The following is a 22,812-nucleotide window of genomic DNA, read 5'->3' on the forward strand; positions in this document are numbered from 1 at the left end:
ACTCCAAAAAATATCTTGTACTATGGGGGAAAAAGGATGTTTATACTCATTCTAGTATGTCTGCATGGTCCACATTAGTGCCAGTCGAGAGTTTGTTTATCTAGGATGTCTGGACAATTGGAGCTCATGTCTACAACCAGCGACCAGAGGAATTGCTGCAGCCCAGACCATCCTGATCATCATAATTCAGATAAGAATAAATGTCGTCCATGAATAACTTTCGTCACAAGAAATATTCTAGATCAAAGATGCATTTCCCAATATTTTTGAAAATACAGATACAGATATTTGCTGATAGCGGCAGCCCACACGCCTTTAGGGGTTTCACTGAAGAACAAATACATGAACTGAGATCTTTTCCACATCTGCCTTTCACAAGGACGACACAGTAGGGATGTGACAGTAATAAAACACTTGATAGTGATACTTACAACTTCCATAAAGCGCATCACCCAGGCATGAACTATAAACTTCATAATACCAGCTGACCTGGGCAACACCAGCCCTAATCAGAGCTGATTATTGCGGTGTGTGCTATTAAGAGACCGATTAATCACTGGCTGCAATACATCAGACATAACTCCACTCAAGCGGAGGGGGACCCTGTAGGGGATCAAAAGTTCCACATTTCTTGTCGACAGAGGAGCAACATCAGAGTCTAAACCAGTTCTTGAAACCATCAGTTCACTCTGCCAAGTATCAAATGACAGCCTCTTTTTTTTTTTCCCCCTCTCCTTGTGATTTCATATGGCACAATGCCATTAATAAAAAAATTATTGAAGGTCATAAAGAATTCCAGTGAGACAACATGTCTCTTTATATTGTGAACTGGATATTGAAATCTGAGTGCTTTTTCATTCGAAAAGAGCATGGAACATGTAGGTTGTGAAAGCTATTGATGGCTAAGGCAGTCCCTGGGAAGGAAAGACTCCTAGATTAGAGATGTTGAACTAGCAAAATTTTCCTGGACATCTGTAAAAAACCTTTGGCTGATTTTTTAAGAAACTACTTACACAGTCCAAATGCCCTAAACAGATGTGTAGGCAAGGTTCAAGCTCCAATTATGGGATTCACATACTTACTGAATATAAGATATTAAGCAACTGGAACAAGGAACCTTCCTGCCATTAATACTGCTGGAGTTAGAGCTGAAATGCAACTCAATTCACTGTCAAGATTATTGGAGATCAAGCTGATGTAGCTGAAATATCATCCCTCAGTGGTGAGCTTTTTAAACATATTTTTAAAAACTTTCTATAGCTATACATCTGAAAAAAAAAAAAACCCAAAACATATTTTAAAAGCCACTGTTCTAGGAAACAAGGCAGGAATTTCCAGCACAGTTGCAAGGAAAAGAATTTCACGGAAACAATATGGAAAAGCCCAGTGGAGGCAGGAGGTAAAAGCAATTCTGCATTAAGACTCTCGCACCTTTTATGTCCTATCCGGTTCAATTCGCCTTGTTCAGTTACTCTAATTGAATTCTTTCATGAGGACAGGCTTTAGAGAATGAACTTGGAACCAGACTTGCTGGCGTATTCAGTCAAGAGTCCAATCCTATTTAATCGAAGATAAATGAAATAGATACTCAAATAGCATGCTTTTTCGTTGTCCTGCTACAAGAAGGGAGATAGAAGCACTGCTGTTTTCAAGGTTGCAGAGTTAAGAAGAGAAATGATTTGACTTTGGGATTTCCTAGAAAGCATGTTTGGTCAGCATCAGCAAGATGGGATTATTTTTTGGTGTCTTATACATATCTCACTCAGACAATGCAAACAACTTTCTGGATCTGTAGAGATCTGGGTCTAAAGAATTACAAAACTGTGACTGCACCAGGCATTGCATTTTGATGCCATCCCTATGGAAGATTTATTGTTAGTTGGCAAAGTAGCTGATCTAGAAATACTGTAGGTAGAAATCACAGCATGAATAAATAAGGCTGTTTCAGTGCTTCATTTTATGACTGAACAGTGACATCTATAGTTCAAAAATTTACAGTAATGTTTTATATATTTTTATGGTCTCAATGACTTTAAGTGAAGTGAAAACGTTCAATTCAAATATAAAACATTTTATTCACTCTGCCTTATAAAATAGCAGAATAGATATGTTCTTCTATTTGTTATCTGATATTTTAAACCTACATAACTTTAAAGTGACTTTAAAAACCAATTTTCTGTACCTAAGTTACCAGTTGCCAATAATTTGTAAGACAAAGCCTTTGAATCACTTACTTTTCACGTTTTGTGTTTGTTTCAGCTGATTAAGTTCTGGGTTCTCACTCTGTAACATATTCTGTTACATTTATTCACTGCAGAAAACTTGAAAAATATTGATTTGGTAAAAAAAAAAAAAATCCTTTTACCACCAAGTATAAAAGGAACATGGATTTATTCATTATTATTATTGCCCATTGTTTAACTTCAATTAACATTTTATACTAAGAGGAGATGAAACTGAATGCTCCAGATGGGTCAGAGCTCTATGGGGCAATGTATGAACAAGACCGAAATGAAAAGTCTGCTTCTGAAAGCCTACATTTTCGACTGAATTTGATTTAATGATGGTGGACCACAGTCAGATATTAGAAGACTGAAGTATTCAGCATAGATTCTAAGTCTAGGGATCAAAGTTAGAAATAAAAAAGGCAATAAAACAAGACAGGATTAAACGACAATATTTATCACTGGCTTCTCCTCCCGTCGGAAGCACTGCCATACACCTGCCAACTCCGAGCCACTGGCAAAAGACACAGAACTTTCCCGTGACACACGTGCTCAGAGCTGCAAAGCATTCACCCGGGAGGTCTCCAACACAGCAAAGCATATGTTGAAATTCATGGAGTAGGGAAGTGAAGAGCTCACACGGTGGCTCAGTACACAGCATATATCGACCCGGACAGCAGACTTGCCAGACCTTTTATGCTTCTCCAAACCGCTCAGCAGAGGCTGTAATTTTGCCCGCTACTGCACAATGTAGCCACAAAGTGCAATAGTATAAGAAAACCCTTTTGGTCACGAGTGCATCCTGGGTCTAACAAAGAATTTTTATTACATTTTTAATTTAATATCCCAGTAATGCAATTATTCCCACACAAGAATAATAAGGAAACTTCCCACATTTGAGGACAACACAGCTGAAGAAAAGGCTAAGTGCCCTGTCGTCTCAGCAGGGGATGGAAAAACCCTTTCAAGCAATCTAGGGCTTCCGCCTGTTCACAATGAAGGCACTGGAAGTCTTGGAAATTCATCAACATTTAAGATCACACAGTCCATCTGAGTTCCCTCCAAGAGATATGAGTATTTCATTTTGCACACTGATGCTGGAAAATGTAGATCTGCATTCTCCAAGGCAGCAAATTTTGAGATGTCACCACTGTATTGCTTCAGAGGGAAACAGTGGAAAAAGATAGAAAGCTCTGGTAAACACATCTGCAACGCTGCTGGGGTGCGACGACAACATGCTCAGCATGTGCCACAACAGCCTGTACCAACAGCTGACCTAAGAGCAACAACAAGCTATCAGCAACAATATAGCCCTTTTAGGCTCTATCTACATTAGCAAGCCCTGCAGAGCAATGGCAGTGGGTCTGTGGAGCAAAACAGTTGGTGCTGAGGACCCAGCACCCTCAGAGCACACATTTCAGGGCCTTAGGATCATGTTAATGGCACTGCTGGTGCACGTCTTCCAGCTCAGCACCGTCCAGAGGGAAGCCTGGTCCTGCCCTGCGAGACCTCACCTCTCCATAACAGGAATCAAAGCACAGTGAGAGGGGATGATCAGAAGATTCACATCAAAGCTCATTCATGATCTAAAACATTTATTTAGACATAGCCCTCTCCTGCCTACACATAGTCTTGGGCTTTCTGATTGGCTTATAAGGCTTCTCTCATGTTCCTCCACTAATCTGAGTCCCACCTACGTGGCTGAGTCTCACCTTCTCACTTTGACTCCAGCAGCTTCTCTTCCTGCCTTGTTGGCATGTCCCTGTCCAGACGAGAAGGGATTTTTCAGCCCAGACCTTACCGAAGAGCAACATGCTGCAAGCAAGGACAGCACGCAGGCTTCCCGCCTATACCTATGTTTGCGTGGCACTTAATAAGCAGACAGTGGCAAAAGGCAGGCACGGTGCCATCAGCAGATGGGATGCTGTTGGGCAGCAAAGGTCTCCGTTGGTAGCATTCCCAGCCTGAGCATCTGAATGTCTGTCTATCCTCAGGTTTACTTGGCTTTATTAAAGAGGACGCTCCAAACTGCTGCCAATTCTTTTTTTGAACATGTGTATGCTCCTGTTTCTATCTATCACATGCAAGAGGAGCTGCCTTTTATCTGTTACGTGCTTTGGCTTTCGCATTTGATCTCCCCATGTAGTTTCTTTCCCTGCTGTGCAGCTAGACCTGACAAACTCAATGTCCAGGAACAGGCCTGCCCTTGGCCCTGCTCACATAGTGTTTGTATTTTGGTACGTTTATAGACATACCAGGCCACCTTCAAGAACTGTGTGTTCTTCAGCCATACATATTCCTGCCATTTGAGATTTAACTTATCTGTCTTCAAGCAGATGATTGCCTCTTGCCACTAGTTGGTACAAAAATGAACCTCAGTCTTTGTTAAACCGGTGCTTTCTATGAAAGGATTGGCGTGTATATGCTTTGAAACTGGGAATTTAAATCCAGATGTCTAAAAGCATAGCTATAAAAAAGATTAAAACCCCCAAAATTTCTAAATAGCTTTTAAAAATTAACCGATGCACATTTGGAATGCTCACATTACAGCATTCTGTTTTTTTTGTGCGTGTGAAAAAGCGAGATTAAGAACGTAAGTAAGACCAGGTCAGTTCATGACTACGGTATTAATACACCCATTTTTCTCTAATGTCATTCTTATGAACTACCTACTCCTCAAAAACATCCCTGTTTCAATGTTGCCAACGTGCTTTAAAACATGCATTAAAACCACCACCTAAGTGCCAGGTTGCATTTTCCCCACTCTTTGGATTTTAACTCTGTTCATAAAAAAAATAAAAAAAAAAAAAAAGAGAAGGGAAAGCAATGACTTTCTGTCCTCACACTCTGCCCACAGTCTTTGACTCAGTAGATATTTCTGCTCAAATGCCTCATGTTCAAATAAAATTGCCTACTCATATAAGCCATTTACTTCAATCAAAGCCAGATGCATATAGGACTGATCAAATTAAAAGGAAGTAGCTATACTTATAATTGCAGGCTTTACAAGCACGAGGTTTCTTTCTGTGGCTGAAAAGCTTGGCGTGGTGTAAGGATTTGATTACAGTAAAGCTTTCTATTGCTGTGATTGCTCATGTTGTTATTCACGCAGATAAACATACATTTACTATTGGCAGACCTGGTAACGCCACTCTTTTATTAAGGTTGTGTGACATTTCCCATTTTAAGACCTCATATTCAGCAGCTTATAGCTTAACCACACTTTAAACACTTGGTTGAATTTTCTTGGGAAATTTCAGCCCAAAGAGCCAAGCTGTTTCTGAAAGTCATGCTGTTTGTCAGGTTTCAAAATGCTAACAACTTTCTTTAAAAATAGCTTCACTGACCTGTATTTATGGATAGGGGCTGAAAAGTCTGGAAAAATGTGGCCTGTATTTCAGGGCTGTGGTTTCCAGTGTCTCTAAGAAAATTGTCCTAAAGCTGTATATAGCTCTCAGGAGTCTCCTGAGCTGTCAGACCCGGTGAGTGCTCTTCCCCCTTTCCCAGCCCTTTTTAAGCACGCATGGGATCTCCTCGCGGGGACCCTGGACACACAGCACCCTCTCTTTAACCGCCGACAATGCTGGGCACACGTTGCTGCTGCGGGACTTGATCCGGACCCGTGGGAACAAGCAGAGGTTGTGCAAGCAGAGGTTCATGCCATGGCCGCTTAGAGCTGGCCCAGAAACCAGATTTTGAAAGCAGAGAGGTTTCTCTGTGCTCTCAGTGATGTCTCAGAGCATCTGAGCTATCCATACATTCTCCTGCAGGCTAAGATTCACATCTTGTCCTCCCGTTCAATATGCAGAGAGGTCAGACAGAAAGATCCAGCATGGGTCAACTAGCCCTGTGCCAACCCTCTTTTCGGGGCAATACCTTTGCAATCAGTCCCAAGCCCTGTGCAGCCCATGCACAGCACTGTCCCCGAGTCAGGAGCTTCAACGTTGCTGTGAATTTACCCACACGAACCCTAACAGATGCTTTAGCAATTCCCCAAACAGGGCCGTGATATTACCCTATTCCCATACCTGCAGGATGAAGTAGAAGGTAATCAGAGGCAGCTTTTTACTAATGGTGAACAGGGCAGTAGGCATTTCTACTGAAAGGAAGATCTCACAACAGGAATACTATTATCAAGGTTTGTGGTTTAGATGATCAATTTATGCAAATTATATGTAAATGAGACATGGCCCCTTTGATTTCTGGCATGTAGCCAGCAACTCTTTCATGTTATAATGTTGGGTAAGCTTTGCTTGACTGTTTTCTTTTAAAGTTAGCTATAAATCTGAGCTTTCTTTTTCTCTCTCTTAATTCCCTTGTAAAGCACAGTAGGGTTTTTTTGTAAGAAAAAGGATGTTAACAGTATATGAAGTCTGCTCTGTAAAATTCAAATTAGAGGATTTATTTATTAAAACAAATCCTATCATTATGCCAGATACTCTTTGTTTAGGAAAAGGAACATTATTCTCCAGAAACTTTAATAGGAGGATAATATCGTAGAAAGTATTAGTCAAGAGATCCTGATGCTATTGAATGCCATGGGACTGGGAAAAGGACCTTTGCACAGTGTATTTTTGAATGCTTCCCCCCCACCAAAACAGAAAAAAGCTGCCATTTTCTTTCTTAAGATAAAAATTGAAGAGTTATTACTTTTTTTTTTTCTATTTTAAATGAAAGTCAGCTGCTAACATCTATGTCAGCGAATACAATGGCTGATGATTGTTAAATGCACGTTGCAATTTGTGGCTCCGCAACTAGCATTTGCAATGCTGTGGGGCTCTCTGCTGTACGGAATTTAATTACGTGGTCTTTTTGCATATGGAGGACACTAACAACAGAATCGCTTTGCCTGGTGGAAACAAAAATGCCCATGCCTTCTCCTTGTGGGCTGGGCTGCAGAACCACCGATGTGCGGTCAGGGCCCATTGCGCTGGAATTATGGCTTTATAACAATCCTTTATTTACATACACTGCTGAGGCAGTAAAAACAGCAAACAGATTTTTTAACGGCAGGCAGCCGAAACATCCCCGCAGGGCACGTGCCCCCTCGCCGAGGCAGGGACGCAGGCAAGTTAAATCAGTTCCGTGACTGCTTTCCAGCAGCGAATTATGTTGACGTGAAAACAGTGCGTGCCATTCCAGTAATAAAACGGGTCTAGTCTTCAGTGCCGCCTGTTTCTCCCCCGCCCCACTGCTCCCCTCAGTTCGCATTGGCATGCACATGGCGCTGGGAAAAAAAGAATTACTGTAAAGCGTTTCGTTAGAAAGGTTTCAATTTACTCATCACGAGATTGCTGAGCAATACTGTAAATAGACTCAAATAAAATCAATAGAAGGAGCTGTTCTCATGCTTCCTAGGATGCTAGCTTGGCAAATGGTTAACCTCATTTATTAAGTATGGAGTCTGAATCAAAGCCATGTTACTTCCATGTACATATTACAGCAGTTATTTCCTAGGGATTTAAATAATCTTGCTTAGCAATTCTCTCACTGGCTGCAGCATCCATCTGCCTCAGAATGATTTTCTTTTGCCCTTGTTGTGCAGCACTCCTTTTCTTTCTTTCCCGTGGTAAATAAGGACCTTTAACGACACACACAAGCAGCATTTGCCCTCGTGCTGCACATCACATCCCGGCTTGCCAGTGCTACGTTTCATTCCTCCCAACTGTCCTCCCACCTCCTTCCACTGATAGCAAAGCCGACAGCATCCCTGACGCACCCTTTGCCCTGGCATAGGAGAAGCGGCTGAATCAAAGCCAAGGATCCAGAGGAGATGCTAGCTGAGATATCTCAGCATCAGAAAATCCACGTTGTCGGGGCTTACTCTACACGGGCAGGGTTATCCAAATGAGAAACTTCTGCCTGACAGTCAGTTTCAGCCTTGAAAACTAAACTGTTCTAAAGTTTAGGAAGTTTCTAAAGTTTAGAAAAATCTACTTGGGGGAGGCTCATCAGAAAGGAAATATGAGAACAAGGCTTAAAACAATGAAAACCAGAAATAATTACAGGTGAAAGGGAACTTTCCAAGCAGAAAGCCCTGGACAGTGGTTAAATGCTCCATAAAAAAAGTGTTTAGTGGGAACTTCCCTAGGGGACCATGACCAAAACCACTGACAATAAGTGGATGGAAAGCTCTAAACTTGCAGAAAACCTCTCTGTTGAGCATCCTCCTTTCAGAGGAAGTTTTAGTCTGCCAGAAAAGGTGAGCAATGCTGCCTGCAAATACAATATGGGGACCTGGAAGGGAAACCTGTACACTGCAGAGGCAGAACAGCCCTAGAGGAAAGGTCCTACATGTATGCCATTTGCTTTTGTCCTGCTAAAATGCTGACTGTTCTTATGGTCTGGTAACTTGCGCGCTACATTCCTGGGTAATAAGTCACTAGCACCAAATTACACATGCCACCATATAACCACTGGATAGGAAACTCCAACACGAGCACAGTTTAAATCAATGCCCTATAAACTTTGGATAATATTACTTAGACCTTGAAGCACTCAGGCCTCCGAGGAAGCTGTAAAATACACTTCGGGGGGGTTTATAATGGGGCAGACTCGCTATTTTCCATGCAGACATGTAATCAAATTACTCACTCACGAATGGACCAAGGTGTTTGTGGACAGCTCAATAATTATTTGTGACAGCTTCAGAAACAAAGGCAACAGTGCTGTTGCATCTGTGATGGACGTTTGAAATCACCATCTTTGTGTACAGCCTTCGATGCTGTAAATGGATCCTGAAAAATCCAGCTGAGCATTACAGTAATTGTAATGCCATTGGTTTCTATAGAAATAGGATTATCCTAACAGCCAATAAATCAATTCCCTCCCAGAACACTAATGCAATGAGAAGGGGCACCATTTCACCGTTATTTATAGAGCAAACAGCTTTTACACAATTTGCAATACCTATCAGAGTTTTATAGAGTTCATGAGATTTTTCAAGCATGTTGCTGCATAAAACCATCTCTGGCAATAAATTATAGAGGAAAAGTGGGGAGGGGGGAACCCATGAAGTAATGCAGAGTACTTACCACCAGATGGCACGGTGGTACAGGTGCCGCCGTTCTGGCAGGGATGCCTCTCGCAGGCGTCGGGGTAGAGGACGCAGCCAAGCTTTAACTCGGTCAGGCCAACCACTTCTGCAAAGCTGCTGCGCTTGTTTTGGAGCGGCAGTTCGTTGTTATTTAGGACAACGGAATCCAGGCAGCCCTGAAAGCCGCTCAAGACCTGCGTTGTTCTCTTGTCGGTCAGGCTGCGGACGTTATCCACTTGGACCTGGGCGCCGAAGTAGACGGAGCTATCTGTGCTGAGAGTCTGGAAATAGAGGGGGGCTTTGCGGCGCTCCACGTAGCTGTCGTCCAGGGACAAGCTCGTGAAATTGCGATTCAGCTCCAGGAAGACCGAATGCCAGCTTCCATCATTAACGGCCCTGCCAGAAATTCCCAGGATGCCTGGGCCACTTCCGCAGTCCAACTGGAACCACAGTTTGCCATCGACAATCTGCGGGAGGAAAACAGAAATCAAAGCGCTTCAGGCACTCAGACGTCTCGTAAATACGCTCTCACAGAGAATCTGGAAACACAGAGGACTTCTAGACAGTCTCTGTACAGTGTTAAAGCTGCTCTCCTACATGACACTAAAATAGCAAAAAGCTGTTCCTTTATCATCACCAAAACAAGTAAGGTGATAAATATCAGCTTACTTAGAATTTACCCACAGGCAGTTACTGCAGGCAAACTGAAAATACAGAAAAAACATAGATGCAGATCACAGGTGAGGACATAACGATATGTCTCACTGAACAGGGCATGGACCGGAGGACCCATGTTCTGCTCTTGGCTCTGCTGCTGAGCAGTCATGTCTCTCTGAGCAAATCCCGCCATCCACCCGTGCGCTGCGATTCTGCTCCCAGTGGTTGATGCTATCAAAAGGACAGGGTGCTTGCTAGCAGGGCAAGGGACCACCTCTGAGTGTTTGAGAGAGGCTTGTGGCAAAGTCAATGGTCACTGCTTTCACCTGGGGATGTTAGGTGCTCTGCTCCTGCACATATCCTGTGCCTTTTGGAGCATCTCAGCGAGGTGTGGATTTGTCCCTAAGTGTCGTAAGTTCAGTTTCTCAAAGTACAACAGTAAGATTCTGGTTGACCAAAAGTCAGTTATTTTTCAAGGATGCTACACTACCTGCTCTGTGTATACCTTACAGATGACATAAGATGGCTCTTACTTTTCTTTCTTTCCTCATATTTATGCTGGGTTCATGGCTTTAAAGGGATTGTCAGGATTTCTCACTCTCCCTCCTGTCCCTCACCCATCTGAAGTCCTCATAAAGGGAAAATCTGCGCTGGCCTGCTGAGGCAGGCAAAGTGCAGAGTGAGGGAATAGGTATGAAGTGCTGCTTTCCGGATTAGCAGTTTACCCAAAGATTTTAAATTTCTCTAACAGATGGCAGATAACTTTAAAATGGCTGACAAGGCTGGAAATAATTTCTTATGACACATTAATTGGATTCAAGCTCTCCGAAAGCTCTTGCAATTATTTTACCTTTATGTCATGCTCTAGGAAGTATTTATTTCTGCCAACCCCATCTCAAGACAGTTCTGTCCCATTATTTATCCCCCTGAAAAGTTCAGGCGCTGTGTCCTTTTTCATCCTTCCCTGCAGCACACATTGTACTCTCACTGGTTTATCCGTGCCATAGCTGCCAATGCAAGAACACCCCCCCCGAGCTTTGGTGGCCTGCTAAACTGGCATGGCTAAAGCGCATGTGAGGATGCTGTATTGTGTCCATCTGTCTTTGGCCATTTTTGGCTGTTTCTGGCATGAATAGTCATTTAAAACTGCGTTAGCTGGAGACATCCCTTGGCATGTGTCCGAACTGGTGCTCAAACTCTTCTCTGCCAGGCTCTCTGATGTGGCCTGAAGGTAAATGGGATACTGTTAATCTACAGGAGCAGACTGTGCTCTCGTGTCACTATCAGCACTTTATTGTCCTTGGAGGTTCACAAAACTACCTGGAGAAAAGCTAAGGGTAAAATCTTGAGTTCTGATGGCCTCTCAACTTCCTTCTCCTTTCCAGACCTCAGTCTCTTGACTGGCTGAATTTAAACTGGGCTGTAACCTCAAGCCAAGTCACACTGGGCAGTTGGGATGTAAACCATACCACTCCACTGCTCTGCAATCGCTTGGACGGGGTGGACACAGAGGTGCTAAGCACATGACAAGCTCCCTATAAATGCCAGCTACCTACTTACTCTGCACGGCATGAGGGGTGTTAGAGGGATACACAGGTCGAAGGAGCCAGAAGGGCAAGAATTAGCCCCTGCTATGGGTAGCCGGTTATTTTTAAGTCCTTGTCCTGTAGGATGTAATGAAACTAAGAAATGAGATCTATGATTGTAATACAACATGCTTGAGGGATGGATGTTGCTTGGTACTCCTACAGCTCAATCAAAAAAGGCTAATGGATGTACAGAAAAATAAGTCTGGATCATTTTTCATTAAAAAATCTTTTCTTATGGGATTCAAAACTCAGCTGTAAACTATTTCTGTAGATTGAAATTGGGCCTATTAAAGCATCTGCTCAGGAGGAATCTTGGTAAACAAGATGCCCTGATGAACTGAGCTGGTTTCTCTCCAGAGGTGGAGCAACAGTTTCTTTTCTCCCTGTGCAACAAAATAGTCCACAAACCTCGAAGCTGCTGCTCAGAAAGTGTGGTCTGGCTCAACAGGAATACAAATCAAACAGAAAAATACATGCCAACGTATTACACTTTGAAAAACAGCCGTCATCGGATAAGCAGTTAACTTGCTTCTTATTCAAAAGGCTTTTTCCTATGGAAACTGTTCTACTGATTGTATATAATATACATATACCTCCCCTAAGACTACTTATACCCTGAAGGACCTACTGCCTGCATGTCTATTACCCTTACTCACAGAACATGCTTTTCCAATTATCTTTATAAATACAGCACCACATATGAGCACCTGGGATAAATATTACACCATTTGTATACAGGAAACGATGATCTAAAAGATTTGCCATTAAAATATGTTTTATACATCTTTCTCATCCACTTTTACTTCTTCTTACCAGCAGATGATCTGACATACACAGTAAATATAAATTGTCTGAAAGGCTACGTTTCCTTCCTTTTATTAAAAAAGTAACCTCCACCTTAGGCGAGAGTGAAAGATGGAAAGGATGGTTCGGCGCTTACAGTACTAGCCTAAAATATGATAGATATGCATGGGAATCCGCACTCTGCAACACTCTTCCTCTGGGATCTCAAGCAAGTCATTAGTTTCAGGTCTCCATCAGTAAAAGAGGGATAACGTCATTTCCCCACCTCACACCACTGCTTTACGGATACATACATTAAAGACTGTGACGTGCCCAGATACCCCTAGCAATGGGACCATAAAAATACTTTCATTAATCAGATGGTCACAGGCCTTGCTGTAGCGGGGCAGGGAGGAAATATTTGTCCCCTGATGGCCCTGTGCCTCTGTGAGGAGGAGGAAGAGCAGGAACAGCCCGCGAGGAGCAAAGGGCTCCTGTCCTGCCTATTCAGCAGCTAGGCTGGCCGGGCAGGGAGGAGAAGGGTCCACTCAACAGGGGAAAACAATGTCTGCACTTCTAAGCATGGAGAATTCAACCGTGGCTCTTTCATTCGGCAATTAATCCCTGGTGTTCCCGTGATTCCCCGTAACCACAGCGGTGTCAGGGATGCTGTTCAACCCCCCAAACAGGGCTCTTTGATTATAGCCTGGACCCTGGTACCAAGAAAAGTTGAACTTCAAGTTAATTTCTTACTAAATGAGGTACATTCAAGCAAATAGTATGGAAATCCAATGAAAGGCCAATGCTGTTGTCCAGGCTCAGCAGTTACCCAGACAATAACCTCAGTGAGATGACTGGTCTGGTTGAGGGTTGGTAGCATCAGACTCTCAGTTCAGGACTGAATGTGTGGCACTGCTTTTTTCTCCATCTATGTGATGTAAAACAGCAGAGAGCTTGAGTTACTCCATCTCACAGCAGAGAGATGCAAACTCTGTAAGTCCTCGCCAATGCAGCCCACGGTGCCAGCAGAGACCCTCTGCACCAAGATGAAAGCAGAGAGACACTGCTTCATCCTAGCTCGGCAGAAAATTCCCACCAAGCTTCCACCTCTCAGAGCTTTCTGGGCTTGGTTACAGTATCTCTCATGATAACTGCTAGGACCGTGAGGTTAATGCATACTTAAGCATGTATGCTCTTACAGACACAAAATTCCTCATCTGTATAAAATAGGCAAAGAAGTACAAAGAACAGACAAGGCTCCAAAAGCTGATGCAATCTGTTACATTTCAACAGTTTCATTCAATGAGCAAAATGCAGCCAAACACATATTGTAAATTATATTAGAATATTAGCCTGGCTAACATCCATATTTGTGTATCAACATAGGCAATAAAATGATCAAATGGTTCTTCTGAGACCACCTTAGGCTCACACAGTCCATCTGCAGTCACACACCATGGATACAGCATGCTGCCTCCTAATCTATCTGGGGAAATATTTCGTTAGCCGAATTACATTTCAGGTTCGTTTGTGTAAAACAGTATATTTAATTAAAATATTACTTGTTTCAACCCTAGCCATAACTGGGATCATATCCAAGCTTCAGTCTTATCCAGCATAAGCCATGTAGCAGTAATGCATTAAAATGTATAATATACGCTTAACTAAACCATGCAAAGTTTCACATTAACTGCCTGGACAGAAGAACATATGCTTGCCTTTTACCATTTAACAGCTATATTTCTGGCATGATGGGAAAGTCTTTCTTTCCCTGTTTTTAGTCCTTTAAATTTCACAAAACAAGTTGAATCTCCATTACTTTCCTTGAAAACAAAGAAATAAATTATGGAATTCTCTTCTGCGATGCCCTCGTAATGCTTTAAATTGTTAAATCTTACTTTTCGCAGATAGATGCTACATAGGAAAAAGGAAATGTTGATACTGTTTTTGGCACATGTAATCTTTTCAAAGGAAAAAAAAAAGGCCATCGACCTGCATCTCATTTTGCTCCAATTGTCTTAAAAGCAAGAGCATGCAATGAAAAAAATGGCCAACCTCTCAAAATCGATGGATGACTTGCTTTATTAGAAACAGCTGAATAAATAACACCCTTATTATATTGTATCAACACAGTGTAGCTGGTAGGCTTTCAGCAAAGTAGCAGACAAGCAGTTTGCTCTATGGAATTTATTATTCATCCAAGAAGGACACCGTGTTATGATTATGAAATATTTCCATCCCCGGAGTTATCACAAATGTATGAGCTCCCAAAAGTAAGCTGGTCATTTAAACACTGAAAACCATATTGCAGCATTAATTTTTAAATAGACTGCAATGGGGGAGACTTGCTTCAAAAAAATCAATATGTCCCAACAGTGGTGGTGGTGTTTTCTGCCCGTTCTCCCATGGGCTCGTACTACCTCTGCCTTTCTTTGGAGCTCAGTGTTGGTGCTGGGCCCTCTGGTGCTAACCCAGCAGACACTTAAGTACATGCTTAAAATTAAGGTATGTCAGTAGTTCCAATTGCCTTCAAATACAGGAAGTTAAGCAAGTGATTAAGTGCTTTGCTGGAGTGATGCCAGAGTGCTCAAAAGAGCACAGGATCCCATCCTTTATCCTCTATTTGGAAAGCTTTTCCTCATGTTTAATTTAATTAAAAGCAATGCTCAAATGATAACAACTTCACATTTATAGACCTCTAATTAATCTACTTAATGGCCTCATTTCTGAGCAGTTCCCTATCTCACAACATACATACCTGTTTAAAAAAAAAAACAAACTAAAAAGGCCTTACCTCTGGTTTACAAATGAAAAAACATATGCTTAGAAAGTCTAAGGGTAACTTGCATGAAAGCATCTCAGTTAGGGATCCCCAAAATACAGTTTATGAGTCAGCTGCCATCCCTGGAGAGACCTACTATGGCTACATCCCTTGAGCATAATGCCATTCATCTACCACAGAGCACTTTTGTGAGACCTTAGTCTGATGTTCCTCTGCTAAATGACCTTCACAAACAAAACTCTAGCAATTCCTGATCTTTTAAGTGACGCCATTTCTTCAAAAAACATGCTGAATGTTATAGAAGCCAAGGGCTAGACCTGGGGAAAGGACGTACCCACTGCAACAGCAAATCCTGCCCTACCTAAAAGCCAAACACGAGGCTCTGCAAAGGGACTTCCCTGTGTCCTTCCCTGCCTGATGCATGGGAGAAAGTCAAGCCCTTGCATCCATAACACTGCATACAAGACCCTGGACCTCTCTCATCAGACGCATGAAGCGGCAGCTGTGTCTGAAGCTCTCTACTAAGTGCTGCATGAGATGGACTCAGAGCTGGAAATCCTTTCTTGGAGCTAGGAAGCAAAAAAGAGCATGACCTGAAGGTTGGCCTCTGAGATGGGAGCAGAGTAGCCGCAGTTCTTGTCGCTGCTCCTTCAAGTATTATTTTTTCCTCCCAGTACCTTTCAAAGCAAAATGGTTAGGTGATTGTTGGAGCAGTGACTGAAAACACATAATTCCTACCCCACAACTGAAAACTCAACCCAGAGGACTGCAATGAGGGGCTTCCATTTATTTTTTTGTAATAGCATGAATTTTCCTCTTTTGGTGGCAAAATCTCCCAGCTTCAGCTGGAGATTTCCACTCAGTTGCCTATGACCTGAGCTGCTGGACTCCTTAATCATAATAGTTTTACACACTAAACTCTAACAAAATAAATTCTCCTGTCATCATTCCAACTCCATTTTAGTCTGTCTCCATATCATCTCCTATTGTTTTCAAGTGGCACCTTTCACCAGGACCATTCGTTTTTTTCCAAGCATTTTTCAAAACTACAAAATTGCAGATGTTCCCTACTGATATATGCTAAGAGCAACCACGATGAAGACTTCAAAAAAGGTCTTCAAGCCTGCAGTTTTGGTTTGTTTTCTTGAGCAAAAAAGTATACTGAAAAGTTCAAACTGAATTTCTATGTGTCTCAAAGCAGAGCTTAACTGTCTTGTACAAATCTGAACAACGCTGAGAGTCCCCAGTGAATGACAGACAGTTCTCCTGCTCATGAAATATTTCAGTCTAACAGCTATAAAATTATTTGTTTCCCATTAATAACTCATCTAGCCATTTTAACATTACCTAAGCATTCAGCCAAAAGAACTCTACAAATTGCAAATACAGACACAAAAGGCTCTGTGCCATTTCTCCCACTGCTGAATTATAAGACATGGCCGAGTTATAAAAGTCAATGTCTTCATTTTGTACCTTAGAGGCTCTAGCCTCTACACATGCAGGCTCTTGGATGAGCCTAGCGCTCCCTTTCCACCCAGCAGATATTTGCCATTCCACAGAAAACCAACAAAGAACAAAAATGCATGCAGAGCTTATCAATTAAATATTGATTGGATATCAATCTCCAGCTACCCCATGCCTCTCTCAACGAATAATCTTAATTCACAGAGTGCAGGAATCTTCACATTCAGTAGGAGACACATCCTAAGCAGTTGGTTTCTGGAATTAACTCGACAGCAGTGAGGGCATATCCTCTAACCACAGGCACGGACAGGGGAAGAACAGCTATTTCAGCATGCGTCGTTTTGACTATATGGTCATATAAATGGCCAAATCTTGTATCTCATGCAGATCGGCTCCTGCATGCAGACACACATAATGTTCTTGTAATGAACAGCACCCAGTGGAGCATTTTCCAAGTAAAGTACCACTAACAAGCTGTGGTTTTGATTGTTGTTGTTGCTGCCATTGTCAAAATCGTTGTTTTTTCCCTGTTAGCATAAAACAGATCAGACTTCGTCTTCTCAAGCTACAGCTGAAATGAGAACAGCATTCCCCAAATCAAGAGCCAACAGAAAATATATAATCAAGGAAAACAACTGCGGAAAAGATAAGTTATTTTAATTACCTTCAGAATTATACAGGGATTTGCTCTGGTGTACATTATAATCCCATTGCTTTGCAGGGTTCGCAGACGGAGAGCCAACTTGAATTCCTCTTTCTTGCTATTTTCAGAAACCCGGTATTTAATGTAGCTATTCCCAGCAAAGCTAAGGGAAGTGTGGCCTGAAATAACCATTTTGAAAAGACACATGTTCTTTTAGTGACACATGAATTAATTCCTCAACTGTCAAGTTAATTAAAGAATTTATAGAGCTAATGAGAATGTCTAGGAAAAAATAAATAAAACCCAACTTTGACGGGAAAAAAAGCTGGCACCTACTACAAAAACATATTGTATATTTGGGGAAAATAATTTTTCAGGGGATGGAGGAAAGTTCTATTTCTCCATACTTATAAAAAAGAGAGGTTTCTTCAAGTATTCAGCATTTTTAAGGTTATAGACCCCTGGAGGCACCTATGTTGCCGCACTGATAACAGAGGGAGTCAAAGATGACCATGCCTGTACATCAGACAGCTGAGTTATGGGTATAAAGTAGGTGTGAGCAGATGCCAGCCAAACCCTTGCAATGATTTCCATGCAACCACTGCCCAGGACCACGGTGATACAGCTCAGTAGCTGCTGTGTTTTCATCAGGGAAATAGCACATGTCCTCTGTCAGCAGCTCTGGATTCACTGAAGTCAACGGAAAGCTCCACTTCACGGGCTTTCCACCAGGCTCTTTGTATCCCAGGGAACCACACAGCTGCAGAGAACTAACAAATGTCCTGAAACTTTCTTCCTGGGATGGTGTAGAGTTTTCATTAATAAAGATTGGAATTTTGGTAATCTAAATTGTAAGCAGAAGGGTTAATTATAGAGCTTTGCCCATGGCAGGAAAACATCTGGCATAACAGTCTCTAAGAAAAGTCCTCTTTTCTCAGCAGCCTGTTTTACTGGTCTGGGATTCAACCAAGTCAGTGGGAATTTCCCAATGGAAACTGGATCATGGTCTTCATACGGCCCCATAGCCAAGTATTTTACAGGGCTTATAAACAGATGCACCAAGTGCCAGTGCTGAGAAAGCTTAAGCAGTACATCTTCTGTTGACTTCAGTGGCACCTTTACCTACAAAAATGAGAATGGCAGCACTTTGTTGTTCAAGTATATCCCCCTTTACCGCTGTGACATGCACCTGAGCATTCGCCAAGCTTTCCTGGTGGGCACTGGCAGATGAACGGTCTCCGGTTAGCTTCATACCCCACACACTGCATGTCCCCTGGACACGGCTTCTCCAGACAGGGATCGTTAGACCCTGGGCAGAGTCCTCCTGCAATAAGTTGAAATACTGTCAGGGATACGCATGATCTTCAGCAATACGAGAGTAATGAAAGACAATTATTGATCTCACACTTCAGTACAAGCAAAGAATGGCTTAATAATAATAATAAAAAACCCCCACAACCTTCATGGAAGAGACATCCTTTGGACAAGTATGCAGCAAAACCATTATGGTTCTTCTTCAAAGGCTGCCCTAAAACCCATGGCAACGTATTACAAAAACCAACGGTTATGAGCAGTAACTAGTTTATAATTGGTGTTGTGACTCTCAAGCCAGTCATTTTCTCACAAAGCCTCCTGTGTAGGGGATTTAGGGACATGAGGGAACAAACGACATGAAGCTATGCACTCCTTTTGCCCCAGCACACCCATGAGAAGCAAATTTAAGGAGGTAGAGTTCCCTAGGAGACAAAATAAGAAAAAAAGCCATTCCTGGGCTATGGAGTGACACCTGGACTTTTCATCCTCATACTGCACAGGACACGCTGCCAGCCTGATTGTATGCAACAGGCAGACTTGCCCTGTCCCCATGTTTCTGAGATCTCACATCCTATCGTGCACCTTGCCCAGGCTGCCAAAACCTATCCTCCTTTCTTCTGGTTGTGACTACACAAGTCCCGTTGCATCTGGAACTGCATATGCCCAGGGAAAAAAAAAAGAAGAAAAAAAAAAAAAGATTACTTGCTCTGGACACTAAGAACTCAAAGTGAAGAAATTTTGAAAATCAAAAATAAGTTGACTGTATTTCTTACCTAATGACATTACCTAATTGAAGAACGAAGCTTAATATTCTAAATAGCCAGTTGCAATTTATAACTATAAATGGGGCAAAACAGCCATGTCCTTTTGCATTTGGGGAAGAGCATAATTTGGATAAAATTATTTTGAATGCTAGTGCCAACTCTTTCCTGAAAATCTTTTATATGCATGGAATCTAATCTTGCCCAAGAATAGGTGAATTCAGAACTACTACTAACTTCATAAGGGAAGTAATCTGAAGGGACAGAGGAATACTGAGTTTTAAATTTGCTTAAAATACTTGTGTGACACAATTACATTAAGGTTCTTCAAAACCTCCTAAATTCTTAACATCTATCAAACTGAGCATGTCAGGGGCTTACCTGAAAGCCTGCCAATGTCAAAGGAACTTCTTGCGTTCCAGGGGGTTTGGCTAAAACTTCTATATAACTTCTAAAAGTGTCTAAATAAATCTATTTTGATTGCCCTAATCTTAAGAGATTTGCAAACACTGTCTACAATAATGCAAAACACAATACAACTATTGCTGCTTAATATACGAATTCTCAGGAATACACGACTTCCACAACAGTCAGCCTTTTCTTGGTTGCAATAAGGAACTTGATAGATGCAGGGTCAGCTTCTACCTTTGGAGGTCTGTGTGCGGCTGCTATGAAAGTGGCCTTTAAGTGCAGGCAAAAAGGCACTCCTGTCCTTGCTTCTGTTGATCTGCAGCCAGAGCTTGAACAGAGGGAGAGCCAGTTGCTGGGAATGGACAGGCGTCTCTTGTTTTGCTTATCAAATTCGTTTACTTAATACATGCAGGTGATGATTTTAACAATAAAAAGTCAGCACCTTCCTACCCATCATTTTCTGAATATTGGCAGGTCTTGTTTATTGCAGGGCTCTCATCATATTAAAAAACTACTTTATTTTTTCAGCGTATGTATTTTATTGACAGTTTATAAAGGAAGAAATCAACCTGACATAGACTATATCTCCGAAAGTAATGAAAGAAAGAATCTTATTGCTCTCACACTTTAGTACAAGCCAAGCAGGGCTCATAGTAAGCATAGCTGAAATTACCTGGCACTGTAAGTATTTTCTGGAAAAAGAAAAATTACTATAGGTTTCAAAGTGGACATGGGCTGACTACAAATATGGCAATGACTGTAAATGTCTTGCTTGATGTACAGCACAGTCAATTTAATCTTTAACATCCTCCCCTCCTTTGTCAAACATTTGTTTGAGAGGTCTATGCAGTAAACGATTTACAGTACTGCCTGTAGCACTGATAGAAAATAATGCATGGCAATCTTTATTAATCACTTTAGTAGGTAACATTAGCAGGAATAACAGCTGCAATATACAGTCACACTTTAAGTCTTATAGAATCAAGAAACAAAAGACATTTAATAGGGTTCTGCACTGCAGAACTATATTCTATTTAAAGGTAAGGTCTGCAGAATTTAACAGAGAATATGATGCTTTCTATAGGTTTTTTTTTAGGAAAAACCCCCACATTCTTTGGAATTCAATGGCAAGTAACAATTATTTCTGAAATTGTAACAGGTGGTTAAATATTCTGTAGGCTGCCTTGTATTTTCTACTTGGTTCTTTCAGCTATTTTAATTCATTCTAATGTGACGAACACCCAGCATTCTGCTGTACGCAGAGTATCTCTCTTCTCTGAACGCACTTTTGTGAGGCTGTAATTCAAGTGAGCCTCTGCGTAGCTGACAGACAAGCCATTTGGACAAAAGCCCCACAGCTCGTCAGTGTGCAGCAGAAGGGGGCACTGAGATTTCCAAACGTGGCTCCGCAAATTTTCACATCCTCTAACCCATGACTGTATCTTTGACATGAAGCAATAAAGCAATAGCTTACTTTGTTATCCACCTCTGCCAGTTTTTTTAGCTGATTCAAACTCTGATTTGTACTTCGGAGTCATCCTTCCACGGTAAAAATATATATGGAAGGGATCTAACGTATTCAGTGCAAATGTGGAGATACATAAAGAACTGCTTATCCTGGCAGGCCAAGAATAGTTCTTCTGGTAAACTACAAGCAAATCAACTTTTTATTCATCCTGCTGCAGCAGGATTTCACAGTTGTCACAAAAGTTTTAAAATATTCAAACTTGGGAGAAGAAACGCTCTATGCCTGTCTGTATGGTTATAAGTACATAAGCTACAAATCTGCATTATTGCATTGCCTTAGCTAACACGCATTTTCAGGCTGATTTCACAACTATGCGGAGCAAAATTGTGAAATCGTTGAAGGTTATGTTGTCCACATCAAAGATTTACAGCCTGAGTTTAAACAAAATTATTCTAATGTTGCATTTCCACTCCAAAGAACAGTCTATTTACCATCCAATAAGAGATTCAAGAAATATGGATTTGAATTGATCCTTTTTTTTCTGTAGGCAAGTCCAGTCAATCCACAGCATTCCCTTGAAACTCACATTAGTATTAATAAAGCTGTTCTCTACAAGGTATCACAGAGACACATGAGCTCACGTCAACCAGTGCATGGCAGGAAAAGGTGGAACAGACCCACTTGATTTTGACAGATCATCTTCAGTTTAATTATCTGAAAGAAGGTAGAAGTATTACAATCTCCCTACTAGTACACTGAGGAAGAAAACACTCTTCCTCACTCTTCCAAATTGAGATGTTTATTTAATTCCTGTCCATCCAGAGAAGGATCACTTCCAAGAATGTAAATATATTTTGAAAATTGAGTGCTTCCACAATTTTAACTTGAGCCTTGAGATATTTGGTGTTTTCCTGTAAGCCCATTTTCCTGAATCTGTATGAATATGAAAAAAAACAGTCTGTTTCTCATGCTTGCAGAAGAAAGCTTGAAAGGTGACTCCTGAAGGCCAGAGTCCCAGAAAGTGCATAAAGCAAAGCTCCAAACTGTTACTTTTAAAAAATCTAATAATTAGTTTAGTGGGGAGAGAAGACGGTCAACTGATGAGCTGCAATTTGTTTTTATTTTTGGAGCACGGTGACCAGGTATTGTAAGCAATGATTACGGTACACATATAAGTGCAAACACCACAAACTTGGTTCTGCACAAGTCAGACATGGGTTTCAGTTAGCTCAAGTGCCCCTGGAAAACTTTGTGTCACACAGTAAGTCCTAGCGAATCAGATTCTCTCCCAGTTTTAGAACTGAGACCTTTGACCTCTTCCATCCACTCCTTGATCACAGCTTCCCTTAAGACCCCTTAAGTGATAGATAACAATTCCCACTCGCCCCGATTCTACAGTCATGCCCCCATTTGACGCTTCAGGTCTCCCACGTTTTATATGAGATTGTGCGTTCTCAGCGTGGGCCTTAAAATGGGGGATATGCACAGGGAGAAACACCTCTCCTTACACAAGTGCAATGTTAAAAGGACTACAGCCAAATCAAATCTATCCAATTTATCTGCGGTTCTTTGCTCCCAAGCACAGGCAGGACACCTTGTTCTTCAGTCTTCCGGGCTACCTTGCCAGGACAACCTGAGGCTCATTAGTATGTGTGTGCTCCCTGAAAATGGGAAGAGCG

The 22,812-nt window shown here is 41.7% G+C and overlaps 1 protein-coding gene across 1 annotated transcript in view; it reads right to left on the minus strand.

Moving 5' to 3' along the window:
• The window catches only part of LOC104078576 (protocadherin Fat 3-like), a 56,520-nt gene that overhangs the window by 11,824 nt on the left and 21,884 nt on the right, over positions 1–22,812 (minus strand). The window contains exons 9-11 of the mRNA XM_009580257.1: positions 18,354–18,503; positions 17,201–17,358; positions 9,260–9,728 (exon numbers count right to left, since the gene is read on the minus strand). Coding sequence (XP_009578552.1) covers positions 9,260–9,728; positions 17,201–17,358; positions 18,354–18,503 — 777 coding nt within the window. The remainder of the gene's footprint in view (positions 1–9,259; positions 9,729–17,200; positions 17,359–18,353; positions 18,504–22,812) is intronic.

This window comes from Fulmarus glacialis, unplaced genomic scaffold (assembly GCF_000690835.1).
Source record: "Fulmarus glacialis isolate BGI_N327 unplaced genomic scaffold, ASM69083v1 scaffold16176, whole genome shotgun sequence".
NCBI classification, from domain to species: domain Eukaryota; kingdom Metazoa; phylum Chordata; class Aves; order Procellariiformes; family Procellariidae; genus Fulmarus; species Fulmarus glacialis.